A 20,596-nucleotide genomic window follows, 5' to 3' on the forward strand; every position below is an offset into this window, starting at 1 on the left:
GGGCCATATCGCGATGGCTGTACAATCATTCGAAACTACATGAAATGATGAAGGCAGCGATTGGTGGAGAGTTGGTGAGGTGGAATGCCACAAGACTTGGAACTAACTACCTATTTCTTGATAGCTTTTTACCGATTAAGCTACAAGAAGCTCCATAAGTTGGTATATGTCAACTACAACCTGAGAATACAAGACAACTTGGATGCAAGTATCAGGTCGACTCTTGATGATGATCCATTTCAGCGGCTTATGGAGCTCACATTGAACGAGGATAACAATCCACTCTGGGACTGGATGGAGACCGAGAGATCAAATGCAGCCCCTGAGCTTGATGAGGAGGACACAGATAGCGACATACCCCTGCCTACTCACCTGATGACAGACACAGCGAACACAACTAACTTGCAACAATGGGCTACTACAGTGGTTGATGACACACATACAAGAAAGAGAAAGAAGCAAATGACGCATATAAAGAAGAGCAAGAGGACTAAGGGCAAGGGCAAAAGACAAGTGCAAAGCGATGAGAGCACGGATAGTGCCCCAAAGAGCCCAACTTACCAAGAATCGAATGACAGCAGCTCAAAGATTGACAGCGGTGATGATGATGGTCAGGGCAGTGATGCTCCTCCATGCCAATCATCTGTCGTTCCTCCTATGCAATTCACTAGTGAGAGTCAGTTTTCGCATGCCACGCAGGATCAGGATCATGGTGCTCCATCCTCACCAAGGCATATAATACATGGTGGTCACGATGGACCACAAGATAGTGTGAGCTATTCCAGCAGCTATGGCATGGAGAGTAGTTCTGGATCATATTCCTGTCACTATCCTGTCCCCGATGCTCAATCAGAGCCTCCTATTCAGTGGGTCTATAAGTGGCAAGACCCTGAGTTTTATACCATTTTGCAAGGACAATGGTCAACTACTTCTGCATGGACAAGGCAAATATGGGATGAGTTTAAGGTAGAGTTGCTATCGATACGACGGCTAATGCTAATGTCCACCGATGAGTACAATATGACCGAATCTAATCGGCCCCTAAGCTGGTAGTTCTAAAGGTGATGCAAATTTACTTTTTGCAACTACTTTATTTTCATACCATGTTGTTACACTAATTTTTTTCCATCTCGTAGGTTGCACGTTGCATGGATACCATGGTAAGTACTCAAGGATGAGATGTAATTGCGTTTTTAGCTTTACTACGGACAATTCAATATATATTTATTAATTTCAGGCGCTGCATATGTAATATACGCATATATTCGAAGCAATAATTATATGTTCGTACTTGAATTGCTATTACTACCTGTTTGTTGTCTTCGAAACTTTCAAAATATAGCAAAGGTCATGCCAAAATTTTATATGATATTAAAAAACATACCATGGTTCTATACTATTTTTTCCATAATTTAGTGGTCAATTTTTTGTTTATTATGATTTTCCTACTTAATTATTAATAATACGTCATACATCTCGATAGTCGTTTAAAATCGTTCGGTTATCATATCAATTCGGTCGGTTTTCGATCCCTCGGTTACCGACCAAACCGCTCGATTTACCGAGGTAACTGCTCGATAACCGGTCCAAACCGACCGGTTACCGATCGGGCAAAAACTCAAATTTTTCGCTAAATTTCAAATTTTAACGAATAAATTTTGTCTGAATTTTTTTAAATTTTTAACCAATAATCACGGTTATTACGATAATTCGGTTACCATTGGAGCTTGCTAACCGAATTTCGGCCGGTAGCCTTAACCTTGCCCATGAGTCTCTTCCGATTTTGCAGTACTAGATTGTTCTTCTTGTCCCACACCCGCGTCGATTCCCATCTGCTGTTACCGTCGTTGACAGCGACGGCCAGACGAACAAACAGCCGCGGCATGCCACCCATCCACCAGCTCAAATCGCGCGCTCCCGGGGCCGCAGGCCCGCCCCCAAAAGATCCCCCCCTTCCCTGTCGCCGTCGCCGTCGGCCCTACTTACCAACAATAATTGCTCACCGCGCAGGTCGCACGATGCGGCGCGGGCGGCCGGGATGCGCCCAGCGTCGTGCCGTACCGGCCGGGCGCCACCGGTGGCCCTCGTGCGGCCACAGAATGGCGGGACGGGAGCGCGGGACGACCGTGAGTCGCTCACGGGCCGGATTGCATTATCCGCTTGCTGTACCTGCCCTGCTCCACCCGCCATTCTTTCCGCTTCCTCTCTCCCTCCCTATTCTGCTTTCTTGGCTGCCTGCCCTCTGCTTCCCGGCGCCTCCAGGGCGACATCAAAGGCTATTGGGACGTGCCTCACCTGCAGGTGGTTTCATTTCCTTTGCCACTTTTTCTTGCTGGATTGGTGGATTGCTGATTGTTCTTGCACTTTCCATTTCTGTGCCTGCCCTACTCCTGCAAATGATGTAAAGTATTCCGTAGCTAGCAGCCAGCAGGAGCTGTTTCATTGGCCTGGTTTGGATAATGGAGCAGTGAGAGCTGTTCCTTGTTCTGCCACTGTGCTGTCAGGTTAGGTGGTAAATCCAGTTCAATAGTTCCTGATGCTCTGAGCGAGAAACAGGCTGCAAAAGCTTGCTGTTTCTGTGCTCTTCTCCCCGAATTTATGGAGATTTGTTTTATGACTGTTGCGAGAATCACATTCCGTTTTGCTCAATTGACTGAAAATTTTGTGAATTTTTCTTGTTCTTGTTCTTCCTCAGCAGCGATTCAGCAGATGGTTGTTCGCCCACACTTGCGGCGCCGTTGATCACGAAAGTCTCGTAGTCGAAAAAACAACACCGGCGCCGTCCATGGAGGGCACGTCGAGGCAAGCGGCCGAGAAGGTGGAGAAGTGGATGGCGTTCGCAACCGGCGCCGACGCCGCCGGCAGCTTCACCTTCCTGCCGCCGAGGTCGGGGTCGGGCGGGAAGGAGATCGTGGAGGAGCTGGAGTCCTCTCCGGGCGGCGGCGGCAATTGGCAGCCCTCGTTCCAGCGTGGCCGCGAGAGCTGCCTGGGCAGCGCCAACTCGTCGGTGGACGGGCGCGCGTCGGGGGAGTCGTCGCTGCCGCGGGTGTCGCAGGAGCTCAAGGACGCGCTGTCCAACCTGCAGCAGACGTTCGTAGTCTCCGACGCCACGCGGCCCGACTGCCCCATCATCTACGCCAGCGCCGGATTCTTCACCATGACCGGGTACTCCCCCAAGGAGGTCATCGGATGCAACTGGTAATTTAGTTGGAGTCGTACGTTCGTTCGTCGTCGCAAGCAGCAATAGAGTCGCCTCATCTGTGGATTGACTGAACGTACCCTGCTTGTGTCTGCAGCCGGTTTCTGCAGGGCCCGGAGACGGACATGAACGAGGTTGCCAAGATCCGGGACGCCGTGAAGGCCGGGCGGAGCTTCTGCGGGCGGCTGCTCAACTACCGCAAGGAAGGCACGCCGTTCTGGAACCTGCTCACCGTCACCCCCATCCGCGACGAGAACGGAAAGGTCATCAAGTTTATCGGGTACACACCTTTCGAAGCCATTGCTAACTGCTAAGCTCGTCCATCATCTGCACTGTTCATGCCCTTTGCGTGCTCTGGTTTGTGATGGACTCGCCGACGCTGCAGGATGCAAGTGGAGGTGAGCAAGTACACGGAGGGGCTGAGCGACAAGCGCATGCGGCCCAACGAGCTGCCGGTGTCGCTCATCCGCTACGACGGTGAGCCGCGCTCTCGATTCCCCTTCGTCCCACCAATACGGCCGCTGTCTCAGCGCTGATCCTTTTCCTCTCCCCCATTTGGCGCAGATCGGCAGAAGGAGACGGCGATGTCATCGATCACGGAGGTCGTGCAGACAGTGAAGCACCCGCGCACGCGCGAGAAGGGGACGCAGGAGCCAATGAAACCATCGCCGCCACTCACGCCAGCCAGAGCCGGCGACGCGGCCGCGGCCTCGCCGCTGGTGGCCCCCGGCACGCCGTCCGGCGCCAGCGGGCTCAAGTCCCCGCTCTGGAACCTGAAGAAGGAGGACGCCCGGCTGAGCAGGAAGATGAGCGGCCGCGCCTCCCTCTTGGGGTCAGTCAGAGGCTCCAAACATCGCCTCCCTCACCGCACGACGCTGAAACTTGTGCTTTGTCTCGTCTAACATGTATTGGTTTTTTGGCAGGTTGAAGGTGGGGAAGAGGAGCTCGATGGGGGGCCAGGAGGCGGTGCCGGCGGAGGCGCCGGCACCAGAGGCGGCCACGGAGCCGGAGCGCAGGGACAGCCGGGAACGGGACATCAGGCAGGGGATCGACCTGGCCACCACGCTGGAGCGGATCGAGAAGAACTTCGTCATCACGGACCCCAGGCTCCCTGACAACCCCATTGTAAGCGCGTGCGCAAACCCAGCCGCCGCCGGTGGCATCTCACCATTTCTGCCGTCTTCAAGTCGTGACCACGGTTGTGCTGTGCAGATCTTCGCGTCGGATAGCTTCCTGGAGCTGACAGAGTACACGCGGGAGGAGATCCTTGGAAGGAACTGCAGGTGAGCAATACAATACCAGACTCGTCGTGCGATACTTTCGATATAGGGGTGCAGCATGGCTGCCTAGAAACAGTCTGAAATGCAGGTGCTTTAAAATACGTGCAGTAAGCTTTGTCCACTAATATTGGGAATAAATATTAAGACTTGTAAAATAAACGAATACCAGCAGATTTATCATAAAAGAAAGAACACTAGTAAAGAAAATAACCAAAAGTTTGTATCATCGAAAGGCAAGCGTGGAGTTTGTATCATCAAAGATATTGGCCAAAATGTGAGATCTTTTTTAGTTTTGTGGTAATAAGTTTGATTTCAACACTGAAGGTTTTCACTTTTTGCTCACGGCAGAAGTTCACTATAATTTGAAGGAACCACTTTTTGCTCGCGGCAAAAGTTCAAAACTTTAAACACTGAAGGTTTCGCTAGTATAATTTAAAGGAACTTCCAACCAATATGGGGACAATTCAGTTTGAACTGGTGTGTGTCAAAACTCTTAAATCAGGGCGCAAGCTTTTTGTTCCTTCTTCCATTCTGCGTTGCCAATGAGATGTTGCACCAACCCATTGCTAGGTCAGGTGCATGACAACACCGACTCCCAATATGCCCTGCGGCAGTCTACTCTTTAGCTTTTGGCTTATACTCCCTTTGTCACAAATAATAGACGTTGGTTCTCAACTTTGTTTACAGTTTTTTATAATATATTTATAAAAATATAGTAAAAATATATTATTATGAAAATATTTTTTAAGATAATAAATCTGCTCGTATAATTTTAAAAAATCAAACTTGATACATAAAAAATAATCTATAACTAAAGTTTAGAACAATTAACTGCACGTAATATAAAATAATATTTATTTGTGACCGGATGGAGCCGTTGTTATTTGGTTTTTGCTTTCGCTGAAAAAGGAGGCGAACGAGACTATGGGAACTTTTCCTTCTCAAATGGTCAGGAAGCTCCCGAACAGGGCCTTAGTTGAATTAGGGATCGGGCCGGACCAACGTTAAGGCGCGAGCCCATCTATCCGCCTGAATCGCAGCGGCGGCGCGTGGATTTCTCGGTGGAGAGCCGCACCTCAATGCTGGGGGTCGCCGCATTTCTCGCGGCGGCGCGCCAGCGCGGGCAGATGTCCGCCCTTCTGCTCGGCATATAGCTACGCATTGCCGCTTCCGTTACCACCAAAGACCAGTACTAAAAGTTCGCTTCCGATGGGCACGGGTCGCTGCCGTTCTCCTTGCCGCGGGCGTCCATCGCGCAAGCCTACCGGCTGCCCTGGTGCCGGGGAGTGGGTTCTCTCCACCGCCCTCGTCGCGAGTTCCCCTCAATTCCCTGAAATGGTGCGTGTGCTTGGACTGCACGCGCGGCTCGCCCTTGGCCATGGGCGGCCGTGCTGTGCGATTCTGCATTTCTGCTCCATGGCCTTCTTAGTTACGGTTCCTTTTCGTTTTTCTACATTACGTTTCTAGTTTCTTCTGCTTTGGTTTTTGCGTGAGATGTAGATGAACTTGTCTGATCTTGTCGATGGTTGCAGATTTCTTCAAGGGCCAGAAACCGATATGTCCACGGTCGACAAGATACGAGAGGCCATCAGGAAGCAGGAGGAGATCACCGTCCAGTTAATCAACTACACCAAGAGCGGTAAAATTTGCCTTCCCTAATGAAATTTTGTTCTGAAAAACACGATCTCTTCAAATTATGATGCCGCTCAGTTTAGTTGATATCTGATTAGGATGTGGGTGCTATGCTGACATTTTTTTTTCCTGCTGTTGTTTGTCATGAACCAGGGAAGAAGTTCTGGAACTTGTTCCACCTGCAGCCGATGCGGGACCAGAAGGTACTGAGCATCTGTTGCTCTTCCCAACTTGCTTTGGGACATGCGCTTGTTCATGGTTGCGTCAAGATGGTGATGATAGTACTCATTCGTGCTTACTGTGGTTGTAGGGGGAGCTTCAATACTTCATCGGTGTTCAACTTGATGGAAGCGGCCATGTCGAACCCCTTAGAAATCGTCTCTCTGAGAACACAGAGCTACAAAGTGCCAAATTGGTTGGTCAGCTTGCTTTACTAGTTTCTATACTGAATCTTCGACGTTGTAAAATAAAATTGCACTTGGTTCCCAAGAACTTAACTTTAAATAATAAACTGAAGAGTCAGTCCTTTGGTTTCTATTCCGGTAGTTATGTTCCACACATCCTTTTCTTTGGATGACTTTAGCCTCAAAATTCTTAATGTAACACTCATAAAATGGGCCAGTGGATTAGGCAAGGATATGTTAAAGAGTATAATATACATAGCTACTTGATAACATAGTACTATAGCAGTATGCAAATGTACTTGTTGCTTTCAAATTTGAACTGTACTAATTATTTTTAGGATGAAATCTAAACAGGTCAAAGCTACAGCAGAGAATGTGGATGAAGCAGTCAGAGAGCTTCCTGATCCCAACTTGGTAAGGTACATCTACTTTTTGTTGTTTTCAATTTAATGGCCTATATAAACATGCAAGTTCTGATAAGAAAAAAGACAACAACTACGAGATGTAACAACTTGAGAAGCAAAGGCTTCAAATATTATGAGAACATTCACATTGAACTGTTCAGACAGCACATTATGAATAATGATGCATTAGAAAAGAGAAACCAAACTGTTGATAATATGAACCAATACAAATATTTTAGAGGAGCACTTTGCTTAACTAGTTCTTTGTTAACTGGTGGAATGTAGCTTAATCTGCTGTTATTTCAGGGTCCAGAGGACCTGTGGGCAATTCACTCACTTCATGTTTCTCCAAAACCTCACAAACGATACAACTCTTCTTGGAAAGCGATAGAAAAGGTATGCTGCAACTGTTGTTTAACAATATATATTCTGTAAATAGATTATGATGGAAGTAGCATTCAACCAATAACAGTGAGTCTAATTACCCCATCTCATATAAATCTATACTAGAGTACTAGACAAAGAGTTGGAAACAAGATAATATCTATCCTTAGAATAAGTAAACGCTTAAAAATAAAAAATGACTACGGGGAAAACGCCCCCCCTGGCTTTGTCTTAAGAGAGGGGAGTATTGAACCCTTTAAGGGAGGTATTCCCATGACCTACGAACATCCGGGTTCTAGCCCGGGTGTGTAGCCTCTTAACTGGAGGCTCTATTAACCGAGCTATCGCTCAGTTCTCAATAATGCTCATTTGTTGCCTTCGTATTCTTTTGCTATGATGCTTAAAGGTGTTGGACAAAAAAAAACTTGACCAACCTAAGAGGAACTAGGTGTCATTGTATATTAAGAAGAAATAGACACCCAAATTCAAGTTGAAGAGGACTTGAACCACACGTCCCACCAACCTCTAGGCTCAGTTCCTAAGGTGTTGGATAGTGGAAAGGCGAAAGCAGGATGACCAAGCATTTGCACTTATCTGTACAAGGGTTCAGTTCAATCCTTTTTCAAGCTGTAATTTCTTGTAGTACTAAGATTGCCACAGTGCCAAAAGCATAACTTTGCATATTATTTGTCATCGTTTTCCTACATTTGCACGGCATCAAGTCTACAACATCTTGAAGTGAATATAATGTTTGCTATATCTCAATAGATATGTACAATGGCATCTGCTCTTGCATAGAGTGTTATTCTTTTTCTTGCCATATCATGAACTTGTATTGTTATGTGATGCTTAACATATTTAGATTATCTGTAAAATATTTGATGCGCAAATCGCTCAAGTATTCTTTTGTAGTTAGATATTCATTAAATGGGTTTATCATGAGGCCTTAGTGTGTAAATTATTTATGTGTGTCTTGTCTTGAAATCCTATTGCAAAAATGTCGCAATTTCATTCCCATAGTGTCATAATAACTTTTCTATTTTGGTACTTCAGATTACAATAACTGGGGAGAAGATTGGCTTGAAGCACTTCAAGCCTGTTAAACCTTTGGGTTGTGGTGACACTGGCAGGTACAGAGATCTCCTTAACAGTCCTCTACACCATATGAACTAACTTTTTAGTTACCTTAGGAGCAACACCAGGGTGACGTCTCTCCCTGTGGTCGAGTTCCTTTTGAAAATCTATACTTGACTACATCAATAGAAAGCAAAGTATAGCCATTACTTCATTGTACTTTGGATAGATGTCAATCCATACTCTTAGATCATAATTCAAGGATTTTCAGGAACTGACAACAATTACCATGTTAGCTAACATACTGATATGCTCATTCATGACCCATAGTAATTTCCTTGTTCCACTGCTCTAAAAAAAAGGATTATTTGTTCCACTGTTATGAAGGGTAGGGTAGTTCTCTTGTTATATATGAATACAACCATGAAGTAAGATTATACAATTCAAAATATTTATCACAAATGAATATAGAGTTCGGTTATTTGAGTAAGTTTGCTTATGTCATGTTTGAGTCATGTATGTGTTAGCTATAGTGTAGGATTTGCTTCATGTGAATCCAATGTCTTAAGCTACCCGGCATGCTCCTTGGTCTTGTTTGTTACCATACCTTTTCTAAGAATGGCTGCAATACCATACATTTGTTTTGCTCTCCAGTGTACACTTGGTGGAGCTGCAAGGCAGTGGTGAATTATTTGCAATGAAGGCAATGGACAAATCAGTGATGTTGAACCGCAACAAGGTAATTTCTAGCAATAAATTTTGGCGATATATATAGCGTCATTTGATTCACACTGGACGTTAATTTTATCAAACTCCTGATATTACTTGTATGGATAGGTCAAAGTATTAATTCAACTTGTTTTTTTATCTGTGTGGTTGCGCGCCTGTCATACGGCATACCTGCCAGAAGAGAGGGGAAGTGGTTTAAATTTATCAAACTGAAAGAGTGAAAGGCAAATTGACAGTGAAACCTGATAAATGTCATGGTAACAGCAAATCTTCCAAGAATGAAAATATTAGGTTTTATTTAGGATGTTGTTTAATATTTGTTGGTTTTATTAAGATGTTTGCTACAAGTGGATTCTTGACACAGGAGAACAACTCAAAATATGTATCTCAAGCTTGTTCATTCTAGATGTTTCTTCAAAATTCAAGGGAGCCAACTTGTTAATTTAATACTTGTGAGTGATTTCAGTGGATTATTGAGCTGAATTCATTTTCTGCAATCCGCAGGTTCATCGAGCTTGTATTGAAAGAGAAATATACTCACTGTTGGATCATCCGTTTCTGCCAACGTTGTATACTTCATTCCAGGTCAGTCCTATGACCTATGTGGCTATGCCTTACCCTAGCTATTTCAAAGTTGCTAAATAAAGAAAAAGGTACATGGTTTCAGCTGCATATGACTGCTGTATGGAGGTCATCAACTGAGTCCTGCACATTTGATTACTATCTGCGTCCATGTTTGCTTTTTTCCCAGCTAACTTTTTGTAAGAAAGAATAAAGGAGGAGTTCTGGGAATGCCTCAAACAGCTAATGGCTGTCAGGGCTCCATATATTTATACCCATAAAAGAGGGATTATAGGGGCTATAATGATCCATTAAGGATCACAATTATAGCTGTATGAATCTGCAATGAATGTAGTAAATAGAGAATAATATCTATGCAGTAAGTGCAGAGTAATACCAGAGATTGAAATCTCTAGCACACAACCCCCCCCCCCCTCCCCGGCAGTCGCAGCGGGAGACTCCTGGATGGCAAGACTGTCCTTGAAGCCGATGAAGAGCTTGGAGGGCAGTCCTTTGGTCATGATATCAACAAACTGCAAGGCTGGAAAGCACATGAAGAATGCGAACATGGCTGAGGGAGACCTTTTCCCGGGCGAAGTGGATGTCGATCTCTATGTGCTTGGTTCGACGATGTTGGGCAAGGTTTGCTGACATGTAGCTTGCGCTGACATTGTCATAGTAAATGACAGTAATAACCTTGAGTGGGAGGTGTAATTCTTGGAGTAGTTTGCGGATCCAGCAGCACTCAGCGACAACGTGGGTGACCGCCCTGTACTCGGCCTCAGCACTTGAGCGCGACACAATCGTTTGGCACTTGGAAGACCAAGAAATCAAGTTGTCCTCGAGGTAGACACAGAAGCCTGAAGTCGAGTGCCTAGAGTTTGGACAACTAGCCTAATCAACATCTGAATATGCAATGAGAGATGTTGTGTATGAGGGCTGGAGGAGACCGTAGTGAAGGGTGCCCTTGACATAGCATAGAATACGCTTAATGATGGTGAGATGAGGTTCCCTAGGAGCGTGCATATGAAGACATATTTGCTGAATTGCACAGGCAATGTATGGGCATTGTGATAGTGTGTGGCGTCGGCCATGGGGTCTCCTTTTGTCCCTGAAAGCCTGGGCTGAGTGTCAGCCGGTGTACTGGTTGGGTGGCATTTGGCCATTCCTGCTTTTTGAAGGAGATTAGTAGCATACTGCTTCTAGGATAAGAATAATCCAACTGATGAGCGGACACGCGTGATCTGGGTGTATTTTGTTGGATCGGCAGTATAGGGATACCAAAGACTTGTAAGAAATCAAGTTCTCGTGCTGGGGAAGGTGGCGACAACGTGGCGAGATAGAATGACTCGCCGAGTTTTGGAATTATAGCAGCGATAATCGTGATGATTGGATGGATAGCCAATGAAAATGCAAGCAGATGATCTAGGATGAAGTTTGTGAGTGGTTGTGGTTGACATATTAGGATAGCAAAGGTAACAAAAAACGCAGAGATGTTCGTAGGAGGGGTGAACCCCATGTAGTATGGAGTGGCTAATGCGATAGCTTTGCTTGGTTGGCGATTGAGGAGGTATGTAGCAGTGGCTAAAGCTTTAGCCCAAAACTATTAGAGTAATCCTTGTGTGTACTGTAGCAAACAGTGACTCATTGTAGCATAGGGAACTGTTTACGTCAACACTGATACAGTACATCGGTTACTGTAGCAACAAGCATATTGTAGCACTAATGTTGGCTGTTGGGCCTATATAATGGGCAGCACCCCTGCTCAAGGTGTGGAAGCTTGTGGGCAAGCTCCTGAGATGGGAGCTCAGGAGTGTGTAGTGTTAAGCTACGAGTAGTAACGTGAAGCTATGAGAAGCTATGTGCAGTGAAGCTATGAGTAGTAGCATGAAGCTACAAAGAGAAGTAGTGTGAAGCTACAAAGAGTGTAATAATGTGAACTTGTGTGAAGCTACCAGACAAGTGATGTTTTGATAGATCAATATAGAATTAGATATTGAGTCACTTGTGCTCTCATATGCTTGAGTGAATCAAGGTAGTGAGAGAGAGAGAGCGAATAGAGGAATTGAATGAATCAGTTCCAACAATCAGTCACTTGTGCGCATGACGTCGTTTATGGTGTGGATGGCGCGTTTAGCTTTCCTGTTTTAAGGTGAAGTGTATGGATAGGACAGGCGGAGAACAACACCTTGGTTTGTGAAGAAAGGTTGATTTGGTGTTGATGAACTCCCAGCCATTGTTGGTTTGAAGGCAGTGTATGGGGACTCCAAACCGTGTTTTGACATAGGCAAAGAAAGACTTGATTTTTGTGAATGCATCAGACTTGGTGCGAATGGAAAAAGTACAATAATAATGTGAAAAATCATCAAGAATAACTAGATAGTATTGAAAGCCTGGTCTGCTTGGAATTGGAGAAGTCCACAAATTGCAGTGAATTAATTCAAAAGGAGTGCCAAACATTGTATTAGAATTATAAAAAGGCAGACGAACATGTTTGCCAATTTGACAAGCATAGCAAAGTTGTTGGCTAAATTTTATTTGTGGGGGAGTTGTTTGTCGCATGATGATGGAAGCATCACGATCGGGATGGCCGATACGGCGATGCCAAGTGTCTGCAGATGGTACATCTAATAGGAGAGCCCAAGGCTGAATAGCTGCAGCAGGTGGAATGGTGTAGAATCACCAGAGTTATTGCAGTGAAGATTTACTGCCTTCGTTCGCATATCCTTCATAGAGAAACTGAGAGAGTCAAATTCGATGGAACAAGTGTTATCTCTGGTAAATTTATGAACAGATAAAAGATTGCAAACTTTTGAGGGAACATGAAGAATATTGTTTAGATGAAAGTGTTACCTAGAAGGTGTGCAGAGTGTGGTCTGCCCACAGTGAGAGACGGGAAGTGAAGTTCCATTCCCAACAGTGACAAATTGTGGGGTGGAGAGAAGTGAGGTATTGGAGAGAATACCATCATTAGGCGTCATGTGGGTGGAGGCGCCGGAATCCACAACCCAACCGCCATTCCTGACTTGGAGATTATTCATGGTGGAGATGAGGCCAGCGCTATCCCAAGTGGGCTGGGGCTGGGACTGGTACAGCGGGGTGGCGACGGTGTTCAGAGCCTAAGGACGAGAGCCGAAGATGCTATCACCAGCGGTGGAGTCCATGGTGGTGCATTCCAAATACCCTGTCCTAGATTGAAGCATATACATGGCCCAAACGGAGGATTGACGCGCTGAGTACCGCCATTGTTGCTGTCGTTGTTGCCGTCGTTGTTCTTTTTCCACTTGCCTTTGTGCTTGCCAGAGTGACCGAAGTTCGTGTTCTTGCCAGGGCCTCGGCATGAACTCCTGTTGCAAGGATGGCCGGCGGTAGTGGAGAGGAGCGCCGTTGCTGCTTCGGTCTTGGAAGTGTTGGGAAGCGCGTTTCTTCCATTAGCAGCAGGGAACGACACTTGGTGAATGAAGGCAAAGGATTCATCATGGCGATGACAATGGCAGCATGAGCCATGCGTGGGTTCAGACCGCGCGATGTGTTGAGGACGAGTGTGCAATCCTGAACGGGGGAATCCGCATCGTGTAGGGTGTCAACGAGGCGCTTCTGCTCTTTGCAATATGCGGTGATGCTGAGGTCGCCTTTTTGAAGACCATGCATGCCATTGAGGAGGATGATGGAACGACTCTCCTTGTTACCGCAGAAGAGAATCTCAGCGGTGTACAGCGTGCGAGCGTCCTGATCCTTGTCGAGAATGATGTGCAGGACGTCGCTGGCAATGGAGCCGTACATGGTCGATCGGACGGCGTAGTCATCTTGAAGCCATGCTGGGTCGGTTGGTGCAGCAGGAGCCAACCCGTCGACGTGGCGGAGGAGTCCATGGCGACCAAGGAGAGCTTGCTAAAAGATGCTCCACATGGTGAAGTTGCCATGCTCCAGATATAGAGTAATTGGAACCAGAACCCGTGTTGCTTTGGCGAGAGAGGCAGCAGCGGATGAAAAGGTTTGTGGTGGTGGGCGTCGCACCAGAGGTGGTGTTGGACAGTGGTTGTTCGGTGGCCATGGCAGGGAGAGGAGGATCGATTCAAACTGATACCATGTAAGAAAGAATGAGGGAGTTCTGGGAATGCCGCACACAGCACATGGCTGCAGGGCTCCATATATTTATACCCATAAAAGAGGGATTACAGGGGCTATAATGATCCATTAAGGATCACAATTATAGCTGTACGAATCTGTAATGAATGCAGTAAATAGAGAATAATATCTCTGCAGTAAGTGTGGAGTAATATCAGGGATTGAAATCTCTAACACTTTTTAACTGAACCTTATATGTATTACTAATTATTGTCTATTTTTCAGACACCAACACATGTTTGTCTCATAACAGACTTTTGTCCTGGAGGAGAATTGTTTGCACTGCTTGATAGGCAACCCATGAAAATTTTCAGAGAAGCATCTGCAAGGTAGCTGTTGAAAAGTGCACAACCAGATTACTGCTCAATGCATTATTTTTTTGTTGACTATAGCATGCCTATTCTGTTGTAAAATTTTAATTTGCTTCTAAAAAATGCCCCTTCCAGTCTTGATGTGTTCTTTTCTTTACTTGTTTCAGATATGAATATTAGCTTATCATTAGGAAAAATATGAATAAATCCTACACTGAATCTCATAATTGCTTTCATAGTAGTATGTTATTTACTAAATATTAAAATTGTTAATGGCAATATTTCGTGTTGCATACTGGTGAAAGTCGAAATGGAGGGAGTAGAATTTTCATTTCTTAGGACATTTCTAATGGTTTTAAATTTAACATTGTAGCTTGGGTTTATAGGTTTTGACGCTTTACAACATATGAATCTTTTGCTACTTGATGTGACCTTATTTGCAAACAACTCCACTTGAATAAAAAACTAGTATGTTCATTAGGTTATACCTTTTTTGCAAATTCAATTGCTCTGGTATACTTTTGGTTTATTGTTCCACCAAACAAATTTTTTTACTAGCAAATAATTTTATTAAATACTTGTTTGCAGAAATCATATATTCATATTACCTATGCTAAAGAATACCACCATTATCACAAGACTGAAACATGGGACTGTTCAGTTTCTCTTTTTTTTTCCTTAAAAAATTGAGAATATAGAAATTACGATAATCATTTGAGATTTTCTTACCTTGCACGCTTAGATCTATATTTTCTTGCATTTACTTATTCTCTGCAGTAAGTGCGGAGTAATACTACTGAATCTTGCATTTACTTTTTTCTTTTATTACATTACTTTGATCTGTATTTTCTGCAGGTTTTATGCTGCGGAGGTCGTAATCGGTCTCGAGTACCTCCATTGCCTCGGTATAGCTGTGGTTTAAATAGTTTAACATTTTTTGGGACAAGTCTCTTCCTCATTTGCATTATGTAAATGTTACTCCCTCCGGTAAAAAATACATGACGTTTTGAACATGAAACGGTCTTCAATGTGTACATTTGGCCACTATTTTCTATTAGAATATATTTATAGAATCCAACAAATTTATGAGATTATTATGAAAGTATTTCTCAGTACAAATCTACACATAATTTTCATCTTTCCAAACTAAACATTTTCAAAAGTTTGACCAGATCTTGTTCAAAACATCAAGTTCTTGTGACCAGAGGGAGTACTAAGACTAGGAACTTATAGTATTTCACTGTTTGGAATAGGACACTGTTCATTTTTTCTAAAAAGTGGCTAGTTAGGTCTTAATAAGTAGCCAGCCAGGCCGTTTAATCACAAAAATTATAGGTGTAACCAATGAGTACGGGTTACTGTCTTTTAATGTATTGTAACCTGATGCCCTGTTTCTATATTCTTTGGAATGGATGTGTTCGATATTCCTTCGATTATGTGAAATGTTGGTAATTTAAATACCATATTTCTGTTGCAGGAATAATATACCGTGATCTAAAACCAGAAAATATTTTACTCCAAGAGGATGGGCACATTGTTCTTACTGATTTTGACCTCTCATTTTTGACTTCTTCAAAACCCCATGTAAGTCGAGAGCCAACTTTAAAGGCCATTATGATTTTACCAATCCCTCATCATTTTAGTGGGTTATCTTACTGTATGTGCTAATAGAATGTGCAGTATCACTTAGGTTAAACCTATTGATCGAGTACGTCATACCTGAGTAATGATTATTTTCTTTTCCACTTGCATGGTATTTGAAGTGATGAACAAATAAACTGTTCATAGGTGTCAACGAACATGTTTATCTAGAGTACTTTTTTGGCGGTCTGAATCATGTATCTTTGTTTTTCGAGGGAGCTTGTTGTGCACTTAAATACAAAGCTGTAACCTTAATAATGGTATACTCCTGCAGGTGATAAAGCATTCAACATCAAGACGACGAAAATCTAAAGAATTTCGCCCCCTAACATTTGTTTCAGAACCTGCCACTCCATCAAATTCATTTGTTGGAACTGAAGAGTACATAGCTCCAGTATGATACCATGCCATTAACTCATCCTTTTTTCTTTTCTGTTTCGTCGGAGTTACTATTTCCAAAATAACTTGAATGTGATCTTCATTATCATAATATCCTAATTTATTACTCTCACCGTTATAAAATAGATGATGATTAGGTTTTCAAAGTACACCCTCCATCCATTTTTATAAGGCGCAATTTGACTTGGCATGGTCTTCTAAAGTGAACTTTGACCAAATATTTATCTTGCAATAAATTGGACCTAATTAGAAAATCATGATTATATGAATGTACATCGAAATTTAAATGTAATGGTACCATTTTTTTGCACTAAACACCTGTATAATTAGCCTAATTATTAGTCAAAACTTGCCAAGTTTTAATCTTGAAATACTGCTTGCCTTGTAAATTTTGGAGGGAGTAAATGGTTGTCTCTTATAGACATGCCCTTTCATTAATCATAATATTCGTTATGGTTTGGAATAAAGTGTGACAGAGTAGTTATCATGATTGTACAATGACAGAAACGAGTCACAGTTGTGGGGTATGGCTGGGGCTCGTGGACTTTCGTACCTAGCCGCCCTTGCTTCTGTAGAAGTTTATTCCTAGTTTAAGGTCACTCTTTTTGCTTTATTTCTATAGTCAAAGGCGCGCATGTAATTTATTGTAAGGGTTCCTACCCTTTTCCTTCTTTAATATAATGATATGTAACTCTCCTGCGTGTTTGAGAAAAAAAAAAAGTCACAGTGAGAGTTATAGCTACAGTTCGGTAATTTTCATATCATTTCTTATTATTTTGTACCAAATAGATGACGTTTAGCATGTCGCACACTAAGAAATTATACATGATTACTCTTTCTCAAATATCCTTATCTCTTGTAATAGTTGCTATAATGCTGTACTGCCAACCACCATAAATAGCATCGCAATGCGTAGTCATATTTGGAAGAGACAAATATTTTTACCTAGAATGCAAAAAAAAAAGGTCGTCAACTTTATAATGTGGATTCATAATGGATGCATTATTTGGTAATGAAGAGACTGTGTTTCAAAACTTTGAGTAATTTCCTCAACACCATAATTTTGCGGTCAATGTGTTAGAAAATCCCATGTTCTTTTGCGTGTGGCACATGGCACCAAGTATTATGGTATTGGTCTTCAAGTTTCACAAAACCCCATCTGATCCAAGTAACAGCTCTTACATATAGGCCACTTGTAGGGCAATGTGGTATTCCTAGGTGGTCCCCATAAGCAACCAGGGTGGATGATCTAGGGGTGCCACATTGCCCTATGAATGGGGCCTACAAGTAAGAAGAACTGTTATGTGGGTTGAGCTGGGGTTTTGTGAAACTTCAAGACAGCAATATCTGGTTTCAAGTGCCACAAGCCGAAGAATCTAGGTGTTTTTACACTTCGATCATAAATACCTTGGTTTTGTGAAATTAACTTTTAATGTATTAACTAAGCCACTTGAAGTCATTGTTGTTGTTTCTCAATCCGTGACATAATTATCTTGTAATTGTTTTGTTATTTTAGGAGGTCATCACAGGTGCAGCACATACAAGTGCCATTGATTGGTGGGCTCTTGGTAAGCAATAATAACTGGGAATATACTTATTTTGTCATCATGCAAACTAGCTGGTGGACACATTCGGTTAGCTTGAAACTCATGGATGAAAAGCGAATTTTTTCTTGCCTAAGTTGGAAGTAGGTGAAACATTGTAGGATCAAATAAGTATCTGGAAATGATCACGATAACCTGTACACTGTTTGAAATGAGACTTGAAACATGGATTTCCACCAGCCACCCGGACAATTTGCTACCCTACCAGTTCGTAGCTTGACTGTTTAGTGCTACACTGCTTTGTGCTGTGTGTTTCTAAACGAAAATTTCATATACACATAAGGGAATACTGCAACGGACTTTGTCCGGCAAATAACTGTGTGTTTTGCACAAAGCTGTTATAGTGCACTTAATATGTAAATCGAGTTGTTTAGTTGTAAGGTATAAATATGTATGCTAACATTGATTTAGTTTGATGCATATGATCTATATAGATTGGCACTACAAATGTGCAAGTAAAGAGATGTGCTATCAAGTATCCCCAATTATGAGAGCTAGTTCCATGTGTCATTGTACTAGTGTATAGGTTGATATTGTCTCTGAGGTTAGCTAACATCATTTGCCATGCTATAGGAATTCTCTTGTACGAGATGTTGTATGGGCGTACACCTTTTCGAGGAAAGAACAGGAAAAGGACTTTTTATAACATCCTTCACAAAGACCTTACATTTCCTAGTAGCATTCCGGTAAGAAATTTCCTCATTTTTCTTTTTACTACACTTGCATGTAAATCTAGTCACATACACCTGTGCTCAGTTTACAATTGTAAAGGCATCGAACTAATTTTAAAACTATCCAGAGAGATATTCTGTTGGGAAAAGTATTGAAAACTAAAGTATAAATTAGGATTCTTTAGTGTTTATTGCATACTTTTCTTTATTTTGACCATTTTATTAATAATGAACCACTCTCCAGGTTAGTCTTGCGGCGAAGCAATTAATCCATGGACTACTTCAAAGAGATCCCTCTTCTCGATTAGGTTCGAGTGCTGGTGCAAATGATATCAAGCAACATCCCTTTTTTCAAGACATATATTGGCCACTCATTCGTTGCATGGTGATCTGAAAATTTTAAGCCTCTGAAAAATATCTCGGATAATGATTGTTTGGTGCATCACTGATAAACTACATAACTTTGGATGTGCAGAGCCCCCCAGAGCATGATGTTCCGCTGAAACTAACTCGCAAGGAATCTCAACCAAAAGTGAAGCCCGAGGAAGATATTCTTACTCGAAGTCTCGAGACATTTTAAGGTGAGCCTTAGCTTTTCTTAAAAAATAGGAACTAGTCCAATTCTGATTTCCCTTGAAACTTGTCCACCAAGTCTGATTTTCCCCCCTGAACTCGAAAACCAGAAATCATACCCTCCTCATCTCTCAAAACTGCCCAAATTACCCCCCTGTGCCATTTCGAGGTGGTTTCCAAGGCGGTTTCAGCTGACACTGCTCACACATGGCAGTGGGCCCTACATGTCAGATTCCATGTCACTTCCTCTTCGTCCTCCTTTACTCTCTCTCCTTCGGTGCTCCACCTTAGCCTGCAACCTAGCTCGCCATGACACCTCGCTGGCAGGGTTGAGGCGGTTGAACACCAGGGAGGCATACTCTAGATCCCCACGGCGAAGACGATGACCTCGAAGCTCTCTGCAGCTGCGTCGAGGAAGGCCTTGATTGGCCACACATCCTCCTTTTAAGCGACGGGGCGTGAGCGAGGACCGAAGGCTGCTTTGTTGGTAGAGGAGGTTAGGGAGAGGAGGAGCTTCACCCACCACTCAAGAAATCTCCTTCCCTACAAGTCCTAGCTTCTCACAACAGCATGCAAATCCGAGCACATCGAGTTCCTTAGGACGTGGGCACTGGCCCTCGTGGCTTGTACCAGCTGGTAGCGAAATTTTCTTCCTTGATCGGACTCGTAGTAAAAGTTTTGGATTTTTCAAGTCAAGAACTGTCATACTAGATTACTTTGAGCATCTGTAAGCTGACCGCATTGCTTTTTGCAGGACAGATAACATGACGTACCCTCCAGGCAGGAACGGTTGCTCTTGAGCATGTATAGTTATTAGAGGCTTCATGTGCTGATAGAAGCGGTTATCGTCTTCAGAGTTTCAGCCTGAGTTGAACTAGGAGGGATCGTGTACATGAGTGATTCTTTCGGTTAGATTATGTGCTTAATGTTTCACATAAGTAGGATTAAGTTCTTGTAAAGTTGCCACTCTGTTGTCAGATGGTTCAATATAACTTATAGTAGGCATTGTTTATAATGTATTTTAGAAAGTTTTGAAGGACTTCTTTTCTCGCAATTACTAATACGCATAAATTATCAGGATGTTCCTACTAGCTCTAGTTTGAAACAAATGTCGCCGCAGAGCGTGTGGTTAAACTTTAAAATCTTGGATAGTGACCACGAGAATCCGCCCAAGAGGTAAAGAGGTTCTTTTTTTTCTCCGATCAAAGATGACAATGCATACGTGCTCATATCTATCACATGTCTACTAATTTTGTTACTGGAACACTGGGGCGTGTGTCATAGCACCAGGTGGTTCACGCCTGGAGGTAGGAGGTCAGACACTCTCACCCTGCACTTGACTAGAGTGTCCAACTGTCCATTGCATGCTCAATTAATTTTTAGAATCACCGACATAACTAAGAATTAAACGACTGAGCTCAAATTTCTGTTTGCAAAAATTGAAATCTTGAGCTTCAAACAGATCTCCCAACTGTGCGGTAGGTTGTTAATAGTGGCACGCCAAGGTTTTAACATACATTGTTAAAATCTTAAAAGCTACCGGATACTTTAAAGCATCGGATAGTCCGGTGATGAACGGATGTGCACCGGATACTTTCACCG

General features: G+C 43.3%; 1 protein-coding gene across 2 annotated transcripts; it reads left to right on the forward strand.

Annotated features, from left to right (window-relative positions):
• The first annotated feature begins 2,142 nt into the window (after nucleotides 1–2,142).
• On the forward strand, nucleotides 2,143–20,037 carry LOC133923998 (phototropin-2-like). Of its 2 annotated transcripts, none has more exons than XM_062369337.1 (24): nucleotides 2,143–2,301; nucleotides 2,696–3,198; nucleotides 3,297–3,479; nucleotides 3,585–3,676; nucleotides 3,764–4,031; nucleotides 4,123–4,324; nucleotides 4,412–4,482; nucleotides 6,012–6,118; nucleotides 6,265–6,314; nucleotides 6,422–6,526; nucleotides 6,870–6,929; nucleotides 7,226–7,315; nucleotides 8,357–8,433; nucleotides 9,032–9,116; nucleotides 9,611–9,691; nucleotides 14,021–14,124; nucleotides 14,962–15,011; nucleotides 15,584–15,690; nucleotides 16,022–16,141; nucleotides 17,663–17,714; nucleotides 18,324–18,436; nucleotides 18,666–18,806; nucleotides 18,897–19,002; nucleotides 19,749–20,037. In XM_062369337.1, exons 2-23 carry the CDS (start codon nucleotides 2,786–2,788, stop codon nucleotides 18,999–19,001), a joined length of 2,676 nt encoding a protein of 891 aa, XP_062225321.1. In that variant the 5' UTR covers nucleotides 2,143–2,301; nucleotides 2,696–2,785; the 3' UTR covers nucleotide 19,002; nucleotides 19,749–20,037. The 2 variants fall into 2 exon arrangements, with proteins under 2 accessions (XP_062225321.1, XP_062225322.1); XM_062369338.1 differs by having other exon boundaries at nucleotides 19,754–20,037.
• Nucleotides 20,038–20,596: the final 559 nt, after the last annotated feature.

This window comes from Phragmites australis, chromosome 7 (assembly GCF_958298935.1).
Source record: "Phragmites australis chromosome 7, lpPhrAust1.1, whole genome shotgun sequence".
Taxonomy (NCBI): Eukaryota; Viridiplantae; Streptophyta; class Magnoliopsida; order Poales; family Poaceae; genus Phragmites; species Phragmites australis.